General features: G+C 37.8%; 1 protein-coding gene across 1 annotated transcript in view; it reads right to left on the minus strand.

The window, feature by feature from the left end:
• Positions 1-5275, minus strand: part of tnfaip8l3 (tumor necrosis factor, alpha-induced protein 8-like 3) — a 38954-nt gene extending 33679 nt beyond the window's left edge. Inside the window, exon 1 of the mRNA XM_079874269.1 lies at positions 4971-5275. Within this exon, the coding sequence (XP_079730395.1) occupies positions 4971-5016 (46 nt within the window). The 5' untranslated portion in view covers positions 5017-5275. The remainder of the gene's footprint in view (positions 1-4970) is intronic.
• Between the last annotated feature and the right edge of the window lie 6012 nt (positions 5276-11287).

Consider the following 11287-nt stretch of genomic DNA (forward strand, 5'->3'; position numbering starts at 1 on the left):
GCTTCTGGGTCACTATTCATCTGAAGAAAGAAAGTCATATACATCTGGAACGCCATACCTTGTGCCCAAATTTTTCAGGACCAACTTGATATATACAGGATTTAAGCGAATTAAAGGATATATGAATGAATTAAAAACTAATTTATGTATCCAATACAGAATATATAAGGCTGTCACGTCACGTGAAATGAAAGAGACTCAGGAGGTGAACTGATCATTTCATTCAATCTGAAAGCCTATGCGACTGTCACATGACAAAGAAGGAACAACTCGGACCAAAAGACTAATCAATTCTGTTTCCTGATCATATCTGTAAAAAAAAAAAAAAAAAAAATGTACACAATCAACTTGGATGTTTAAGTAATTTCAACTTAAATTACATTAAACTGACTCAAAGTTAGACTTAGCCTACATTAAACTCAAAAAATGAGATGAATCTTGTATAACTTTTATAATTTTAATAAGTTATTTTGATGAGTTAAAGCAATGTAAAAACATGTCATAATTTATAATCTATAATTTTTTTTATAATTAGCTCCAAACGAAAGGTTGTTGCGCAAATGCTAATGCGTGGCCAACACAAAATGAACGAATTGCTCTCTGAGACAACTCCTTATTCCAGAGTCATACAAAAGAATCGTTCAAAATGAACGAATTGTTCATGATCGACCCAAAATGTTGGTCATTCATGTATACGGAAAATTCACATTTTGTCCTCAGTACACATTCTGCATACTACAGAAACATAATATAAATAGTATGGTTACATGGTGTTCGCTATTGAGACCACAATCAAACTTTGTTATAAGGTGCTATCCATCTTTGTAACTTTCTATCATACATTCTAAGAAACATAAGCATTTAAAATGTAACCATGATAATATAACTATGATGATATTTGCATATGCGCTTGCATAGATCATGTCAAATTATCTAAAGCTTAAACACGTCTTTTGCGGCCTTTTGATCACAACTATTTCCCTCTGGAAATGCTAATGTCATTATTATTATTGCCGTTATCTGAATACTCTGGCCACACTGTAAACACAGAGGCTAATAAAACCCTGACAGACACCATGCAGTTCAATTAACAGAGCTTTACTATAGCATTCCTCTCTTTAATGGGAAATAGCAGTGGAAATGGCTGTGGTACGCCTCAGGGAGAGTTTATAGACACTCATACTTTTGTCTGTTTTCACTGATGTGATTCTTGTTAAATGTGGATGAAAAATATTCCCCTAATTCAGCACAATTTCTCTCTTTCTCTCTCTCTGCCCCCACCCCTTTTCTGTCTTTGAGCTAAAATTATGACTTTTTCCCCCTTGTGGAATTAAATATAGAGTGCCAGAGAGCTCAGAAGAGTGTTTAAATGGTTATTTTTCTCATTTACACACACATTCTTCATACGGAGAGAGGAAAAACTCTCTTTCATTCTCTCTCTCACTCTCTCGGTTTCCTTTTATCTTTTTGGTGGGGCTGATTTTCCTCTGGCAGGACACAGCAAAAAAAAAAAAAAAAAAAGAGAGAGAGAGAGATGCCTGCCTTTATTCTAGTCCACACGTGGCTTCACTGTCTCTCTGTGCAGTGTGTTAGTTGTGCTGGTTGGTCTTGTGGTCAGATATCAGTGCAAAGAGATCAAAATGAAGCTTGTTACTGTTTCATGGATTAAGGTGATAAATCTAGCACAGCTGGATCTCAAGAGGATAAAACCTGGATTTAACTCAGTTAAAAGTGAAGTGTATAATTACACACTTATATGTGGTGACATCGCTGCAAAAAGCCCCTTTTGGAAACTTTATTTTTAAGAGTATATCCTATATTTCCAGCTAAGCCATTTAAAGGTGATTTTCAGCAAATGACGTTGCAGCTTTACACAGAATTTTAGTGCTAACATGTGAATGGTTGAAATGCATTATGCAATCATTACATGTGTAAATGACAAATGTGGTACATTTACCGTGAAAGGCAATTTTACCTCAATTTAAGAAGAACAACTGCTTTTGTTCAGAGATAAAGGCTAAAGCCTGCTGACACAACAAACACACTCCCACGCTTACCCATCACATTTCTTGAGAATCTAATGGACACATGTCCCAGGAAGCAGATCAAAGCCTTTGATTACTAAAAAACACACCCTGACCCAATGCAAAACATTTCAGCAGTATCCACCCAAAAACTGCTGGGTTTTGGAAAAACAGACATTCCAAACAGTGTTTGCAGTTTCAAATTCCCTACTGACTTATATTGACACACACAGACCAAGTCAACGCAACCAATCTGAGAAAATCTGTTCCTCTATACCTGATGCCCACAGTCAGACTTTAGTCAGCCACCTTTAGTCAACCCTTTTGAAAAAGAAATACACACACATATATATATATCTTTGATGAACATATAAGCAGTGTGTAAGTGAAGCAGCAGCATAACTGCAATAGCAGGCTCGCATTGTGCTTTTAGACAACAACTTCAACTCAACAAATCTGAGCTCACCTTTAAAAGCCTGGAAATATCCTCTGAGCTGTAGAAGTTGAGTTGCAGAGTCACATGTGGCTTTGCGTTGTAGTGTTTCTAATCAGCTCTGCAGTTACTCATCATGAGGAGAACATGTGTATGTAGGGTGGAACGGAAACGGCTGGCCGCAATTGCACTGCTCAGTGTGATCCTTATCCCTTGATGAATCTAAAGCAAACTAATCTACAGCAGAGTATGGCTACTGTATCTGGCATAATTTACTGGGACTGCACAAACTCTCCAGCATTTCTCCACCACTGTAGTCTACCCAGACAGCAACATAGTGTCGGCCCAGATACGGGCCACATCTGGTACATGTGGATTCAACGCGTATCAGATGTAGGCCGGACCTGGGTCAACACTATGTTGCTGTCTGGGCAGGCACGTTTAGGCAAATTTACACTGCACCGACAGATGCCGACCAACAGCAACACACACTTCGTAGGGTTTTGACAGATCATTGTGTTACCCGTCACCGTCTGTTGGCATTGGTTGGTGCTTGTTTTTACCGATTGAACGGTGACGTACTGTAATCTGGTGATTGTCCCAGATGGTCAGTGTCTGTCGGTGCAATGTGAATTGGTCTTTTAATTAAATTAATTTAAGTTTCTAAACATACATTCCGGAAGAGTAGACATTCCCATCTAATCTTCTAATTAACCACCAGAGCATTCAAGCAGCCACTTACATTACTCTGGTGTCAGTTGTTCCGGCAACCCGCCACCTCCCCAACACCACATCTATACTTTAGGTGTCTTCCCTGTAATCATCTCCATGCATAGTAGTCCCATAAGGGGTATATTAGAGCTTGAGTTGACCCTCCTCCATCGCAGTCAGCGAGATAAACTTGTTTAACCATCCATCTATTCTTCGCTGTCCTATGTAGGATTGCAGGGATCGCAGCATCTTGGGCCTTAGGCAGGGAAACACCTTGGATGAATGGCCAGTCCATCACAAAGATACAAACGTGTTTAACCTTTACAGTTAAATGATTAAATGGGAGTCAGGAATCATGAAACTGCAATTTAAAATGCCAAAAGTGCACTCAACTACACTCTACATCCAGTTATAACAATCTTCTCCATTATATGACAAATTACTGCTGTAGGTTTCCAGTCCAGGTAGGCATAAGAAATAAACCTGCATGTCCTTGTTCCCCAAAGTTGTGTAGACCATCTAATCAGACTGAAACCATCCGATCATTTCTGCCAGCCCAGAACTTGACATTTTTTGCCAATGGTTTTGGGTGGTCCATGGCCATGCCGTCTGAGGCCAACTGGTAACTTATTCAGCCAAGATAATGAAAAATAAATAAACAGCAGAAATTGATCAGCCAATGGATGAGCAGAAACATGAAAGAGAATCTCCCTCTCCAGTCCACAACTCTCTGAGTGAGACCTTCAGCCAAACCTCACAGTACCCGAGGACCTCAAGCTGTCCACGAATGTAATGCCTTACACATACAACTGACATTACCAAATTTACGCCTCATCAGCAATGGATAGAGAGAGTCCTGCAGGAATAGTTCTGCCAAATGTGACAATTTGGTCATCATTTATTTACTTAAATATCTAGTTGTCAGGTTCTTCAGTTAAATTCTTTCAACTCAGGAAGTTTGTGGGATTTTTTGTGAGAACTTGTTGCTAAATACAAAGAAACTGCAACAAATACTTGCATGTCATTCAGAAGTTCTTAGTTATGAATATATTTGAAGTATCTGCCTGATTATCTAACTATACGTTGGCACAGAGTAAGTGAATAGAGTTATAAAATGAATGTTCAGTTCAGATCATTTGCTCTAGGAAGATTTTGATTAAAAAAAAATTGAGTTCAAATGAGATCTCTGACTTTTGATCTTAGCCTTTGGTATCTTGGCAATTCTGAGCACAGTTTGTTGAAATCTCATCTGGAACTCTAGAAGAGAGACACATTACTAGGTTATTTTTCTCAGGAAACAAAGCAGGATAATCTGTCTAGAATAAACAACTGAAATATTAAAGAGACCTCCTTTTCCTTGTGTCTTTGCATTTGATTCTTTCACAACTCTTTCAGTGAGATTATGCTTATTCTTTATCACAATCACGAGGTTGTTTTAGGTTAGTCTGCCAGCTTGTATCATAATAAGTAGAGTCTGTGAACCTTGCCAGCCATAAACCAAAGTGCTGCTGTTCATTTTTCCAGCACCCTTGCATTCAGCCATCTCAAATTTCCCAGATTAACTTTTCCTCCGAAGGCAAAAACACAGGTAAAAAAGCTCTGAAGAGACTAAACATGAGCACTTGGCGGAGGAATGCCCTGTCAAAGGCTGTCACGCCGGGCAAGGAAGATGAGTACTATGATGAATGTTAAATGTGTTAATGAGAAAAGTAGCAGCACGTGCCTGTGCTCGCCTGCGCTGCCAGAAGCTGCAAACCAAGTTTGAGAAACAGTAGACGAGAAAGAAAGGACCTATCCCTTACCTGGAGAGATCTCTCCTTCACTCTGATCCCCAGAATCTGAGTCCATCTCTCCACAAAGAACCTCTCCTCTCCTCTTTTCACTCCACTTCCTCTGTTTCTGTCTGTCTCTGTCCTGTCCCTCCTCACTGAAAACTGTTTTCTTGAGCTCAAATGCACCAGCCCTCCGTGTTCAGAATTTAACTGACTCAATGAGTGCGCGCTGTTTGCCGAGCGCCTTTTTTGTGCAGTCAGACTGCCTTCTTTCACTGATACTCTCTTGCTTCCACTTTCTCCTCTCGTTTGCTTCCTTCTCCACCCTCTCTCTCTCTCTCTCTCTCTCTCTCTCTCCCTCTGTCCCTCCTCCCCCTTCTCCCCTCGGCTCGACATTGTGATGCCTACAAAAACATCAAGAGGAGGAAAACTCTGTCTCTCTCTGAGTTGATCTCTTGCCTGTGAGGAATGTTTTGTATGTTGGGGAGGTTTTTTCATTCAGGCACTTTAGTGTGCTATTTAAGGGGCAAGTTTAGTTTTTAATGTTAGAAAATACTTTTTGGATGGACAAGTGAATGGCAAATGACAGCAGTGCTGAAGGTGCTGCTTTAGAGTGTCTTTGCCACACCATCCAGCTCAAACATTAATAGAGTAACAGAGGGAATAGGTGCCATCAACAGGTCAGAGTTTTGGCTGGCTAGTGTGGTTCAGTTGGCCCCTGCTGGTAGATGACGTAACTACACCATTATGGGGCAAAAAGCATCTTTCTTCTTTGATGGTCATTTGAAGTAGCTTTTTATTGTGATGAAAGAATTCCTTTTTCATTGTATAAAGTAGAGGCTGTATAGATTTCTGAATTTTCCCCCTGTCTCCTGCCTTTGACATACAGCTCTGTATCATCGCTGGGTACGGGTTTGGAACTGTGTGCGTTCTCATTGTGCCATCAGTCAGATTGTGCCATGATTTAATTTCCCGGCACCTTTAGATTGATTAGTCATAAATATAAAGCTTGAATTCAGATTGATTTCTGTCCCTCCAAAAGTAATAACTACATATTATCTTATAGATATATCTAAAGACTTTGTGCCACATTCATAATGTCCCATGCAGGGCAGCTATGCAAGTACAGGTCATATCTTCTTGAATGGAAAGATGAATATCATTTGTCGGAATTAAGTTTCTATAACATTTAAAATCCTGTTGTCCCGTACTTGTGACGAGCTGAAAGCAGATAAGCTTCCCAAACGTTGTTGGCCTAAAAAACACAGGGGGGACCAAACACAATCACCTCACTTTTGTCTTCGTTTAAAGAAAAAATGTGTTGCTAGCCAATTTTTTAACTTGTCCAAGCACACACACACACACACACACACACACACACACACACACACACACACACACACACACACACACACACACACACACACATACATATATATATAAATCTGGGTATCATCAGCGTAAAAATGGAAAGACACTTGCTTATATGGAATCCAACAGTAGCATGTACAAGGAAAAGTGAGTTGGCCCCAGAATCGAGCCCTGAGGGAGACCACAGATGAGATGAGCAACAAAGGAGAAGTGATTACCAAACCTGACCAAACACTTTCTGTCTGATAAATTACAATTGAAACCACTCAAGGACCATTCCTTTTAACCCCACCCATGACTCTAATACATATATCAATGTAGAGTGGTCAACAGTATGAAACACGGCAGATAAATCTAAAATAACTAGGATCATATATAATATTATTTAACACTCTTAAAAGAGTAGATTCCGTGCTATGCCCAAAACCAGATTGAAAGATTACAGAAAAACAAATACAGTTAAGACTGGAGCTGCACAAACAATTTATTTTTTCCAATAGAGTACTTATTACTGAAAATAGTATAGTACAGTAATAGTATACTGAATGGCATGTTTTCTGGCACTTGATTGTATGTTGGTAACAATTAAATAAAAATGCATTATAGTTTACATCAAATTCTAAAAATCTTCGAAATACTGTATGATTAAAGTGTACTGCTGAATGTACTGACAAATATTTATGGTAAACTAAAATATACTTTAAAGTCATGTATTGGAAGTTTTATTTAGGCCTGTTGTATGTATTTAAATATATTTGTAATTAGGGCTACTTTCTGAGAAAACAAAGAAAATTAACATTTGAACTCTCTTGCTACCGTCCCCATTCGAGACATGATCACAGTTGAGTTGATCACCTCACAATTTACATATCATTCCCTTCACCCATCCCTACCTGAATTCACCCAGAAATCTATTTGGTTTAATGTGAACAATTATCATACAGTATTATGTTTGGGATCATTTGAAATGTCTCAGTGCGACTGGTACAAAGGTTTAATTCCCACAGAAGTAAACCAAAAAGTTAATAAGGTGTGGAGAGTTTAGAGATATCTTGTTAACTGCTGTGGGTGTGATCAACTAAGTCTGGGACGGTGATTAATACAAATACCCATTGTGAACATATTTAGGGAGATGCTGAAGAGGGTTCAGGGCGCGATTTGTAGTTCAAATCAGCCTGTGATGCTGAGTGTGCTCAAAACACTGAGCATCATGTATTTTCTAATGTCAGGTTCACATCTTTTCTCTTTATTCCTGAGCATTTGATGTTTTGTATTTTATCTTTGAACTGATTATGTAATTGGAATGATACATTTACCTGACATAATAAATTGTAACATTTGGATTTATTCTGACTTACTCTGAAATTATTAGCTTCAGTAGATTACGTTGTATCCATTGTTACCGCAAAGCTGCGTCAGATTAGTAACGGACGAACATCCAGTTCTGAGTGGAGCATAGGGCACACCAACTACGATTTGAGAGTTCCGGCTAATATTTGGCACTAATTTAAGTGTACTTGGGATGTAAAGACAAAAAGGGAATTTCCGTTTAGGACAGCAAAATGTTGCTCGACCAACCTAAATAGGGTGAGTCTTACTTCTGTTTAATGTAATGTTACTCTAGTTTAGTGTACGTGGGAAACCAAAGCTACAATCAGAGAAGTAATATTGGTCGGATATAATCTGTAGTAGTGGCCATGACCTCTGACTGAACTGAAGTAAACGTTACTTTAATTCAAGTATATACAACCAAGGGGGCTATACAAAATATCTTAAATAGAGTAAGCATGAATGTGACCGTCTAAGATATTAGCCAATTCTGTTTAGTAACCAAAAACTGATGAGTTTGTGATTGTGGGCCTACATAATATGAGCGGCTGGTGTGAGGACCCTGTGTGACTTTGGCACCCGAATGAATGAGAATAAGATTAAAGAGTTAAATAGAATAATCAAATGTGCTGCTAAACTATTATATAAATGACCAATAACTAATTGGCATTCTAACCTAAATTCAAGGTTGTGATCAAATGGAGTCAGATAAAAGTTTAATTGGAATCAAATTACTTTGCCACGCGGAAAAGACTGGGCAGGCCTTATACAGTCAACACATCCAAATAAGTGTACTACTTAATAGCATGACAAAAAAGTATTAAAACTGAATGATTTAAAATGTACTTTAAAGTAAAACTTTTAATTTGACATTACCAAGTGGGTTAAGTTATGAAAGAGCATTCTCTTTTGTTTCATTTATATTGTATTATCTGCAAGTAAAATATATACTTTTAAGATTTGAAGTAGCCTATATTACAAGTGCACAGGCAATACAATTAACCCTTGTGCACTGTTCGATTTCTGTGTACACCCTTTATGGAGCGGGTCAAATTGACCCTAATTGGATTCAATACAATTCCTCAAAAATCACACTATGAAAAACAACAAAGATTCAGGTACAAACTGTAAACTTTTAATATCAACATTTGTTAAATATTCCAAAAAATATATATCTGAAGATATGATTTAATGAAAATGTTTTTTAACAATTTTTTAAAACTGTTTTGTTTTGACAAAATGTGAAAATAAACAGTATACTGACTTGTTTTGCATATACATTTTTTTTTAAACTTTTTTTAGAACATCATAACTGAACAATTAAATGTAGCTGTATAATGAAAATATTTACTTTTCCTAAGTTGGCTGTTTTGTAAACTCATTTCATAAAGTCAAGAAGTTACTTCTGATTTCTTGCACTTCACACACATGGTGCTGGTTTTTTGGCTCTGTGAAGCTGCCTTTGAAAATCCTACATAAAAGGTTTGGTTAAAAGCTAGGTATTTCAGATATCTTGAATATATAAACGAGAGCTTATTTTACTATCTGTGTCTGTCAAAGATTTTCATTTGTAATTTGCAATTAATTCTGAACACCATGATTTAGCTTTTTCAAGTGTGTTTGGTTAGGGTTAGAGCACTTTTAGATTTAGACTTTTAGAGCACATTTGTAAGTCACTTTGGACAAAACATGTCTGCTAAGTGAATACTTAAAAAAAAAAATTAAAATTCAGTCTTGTCCAGATAATGCGCATGTCTGATCTGAAGTACGCAAAAATACTTTTGGCTCTTTTTAGCAGAAAGGCCAGGCTTCAACCTCCATATCCATATTTCCCATTCATATATCTACAAGTGGACCATTTCTGGCTTTTTAGTCTCAGATAACAGAAAATAATAATAATAATAATTCAAACAAACCTCTGAATGACTTTCACAATTTTGAAGCTAACACTGTTGGAAACAGACATCTGTCTACTGAAAACTCCGCCCACAGTGAAATGTCATTGGTGCAAAATCCTGTTCCACATTACTGTAAATTAAAGTCAAATGTGTTCTGATTGCTGTGAAATTCACAGATTTGTGTTTTCTTTATTAGCTTCTCTCTCTCTGTCTGTCTGTCTGTCTGTGCAGCTGTCGTTGTGTCTGTCTTGTGGTCTGTTTGTCCTTCAGGAGTGTCTGATAGCTCGTGGCTCTCAGCAGGGTCAGTGTGGTGGCAGATGGTGTGTAGGTGCCTCAGGCTGAGGGTGTGTGTGGTCAGCTGCCACATCTTAATAGACAGATGGTCATGAACTTTCTCGCTTTGAGTCCAATTTATGTCCCAGTCCAGTCCAGTGAAGCAGTCAATCGTCTCAAATCCCTCACGCCAAAGTTCAGTTTAAGATTGATAGTAAAAACGTTCATAGGTGAAGATGTTGTAGTTTTTATCCAATCAAGGCTGACTCTTCATCATTCATGGCCTTTTCTTTTATTTGGTGGAACATGTTTTATTCCCTGTTGGGTTTTCAAAGCTACAAATGTGTTGTATACACATTTGTATACATGTACTCAATGACAGTGATTGAAATTTGCCCTTTGTATTCACCACCTGGAGTCTTTCTAGTTTCTAGTTTGGTTTTCTAGTTTCTTCACAACCTCCATTGTTGACAATTTTTTTTTTTTTGCAGTTAAAACACTAAGAATAGCTACTACCACCTGCAGCCCTGTAATGTAGTCTACAACAATAATATTATGGGACACTTAGAAGCTAGTCATTATTAACAGTCATTTTAACTATCAGTGCTGTCATTTACGTTCCCCTGTATTGATCTTCTACTGTACGTCTTTATGTGATGCGAATTCGCAGGTCAGAGTTCACCAAACTTGAACTTTGGAACGAAGCGAAATGCAAAACTTTTTGCATGTGCTTGAGTTTGCGGTCTGACACATTCGCATGCATATGAATGGAAGTCAATGGAACGTAAATTGTAGTGTAACTGACCCTTTAGTCCTGACAAGAGTTGCTACTTACATTTATTACAGTGGTAGTACATCACAACCACTTTTTCTCCCTGCCAAGGTGTGCTTCCCAGCAATCACTGTCATTAAAGTCTCTCTGCATAGATTGCCATGGAAATGTTCTAAAACCATGTGCATCCATTACAATAGCAGGCCTACAATGTTTACCAGTGTAATAAAAGCGTATTATGAATGTTTTTTTGTTTTTTTTACAAATATTTAATAATAGCTAAACAATAAATTATGCAACATGGGAAACGTCACTGCATATTGTTTCAAAAATAGCGAGTAATATATTATACAGCATGTATTTTCCAGTAAACATTGCCCATGGTTACTGCCTGTGTGACACAGCTAACAACATTCATTAATTACCATTAATCCTGTACAGATAAATACAGTCTATTACACACACACACACACACACACTTATGCAGCTGCCAGTGAGACAGAAAGAGATGAAACCACACTTTAATGGGAGTTAATTGCTGTCTAATTCACTCTGAGATTAAACCCTGGAGGGAACAGCACGGCTCAAGAAGTTACTGCCAAATACATTCTCTGAAACCCCACCATCAAAAATACAATTCAAAATCTGCAATGCCAGAACAATCCTGAGTTCAGGCGAACCACAAAACTGGCTCTAAAAGCCTC

The sequence above is a fragment of the Squalius cephalus genome (assembly GCF_949319135.1).
Source record: "Squalius cephalus genome assembly, chromosome: 6".
NCBI lineage: Eukaryota > Metazoa > Chordata > Actinopteri > Cypriniformes > Leuciscidae > Squalius > Squalius cephalus.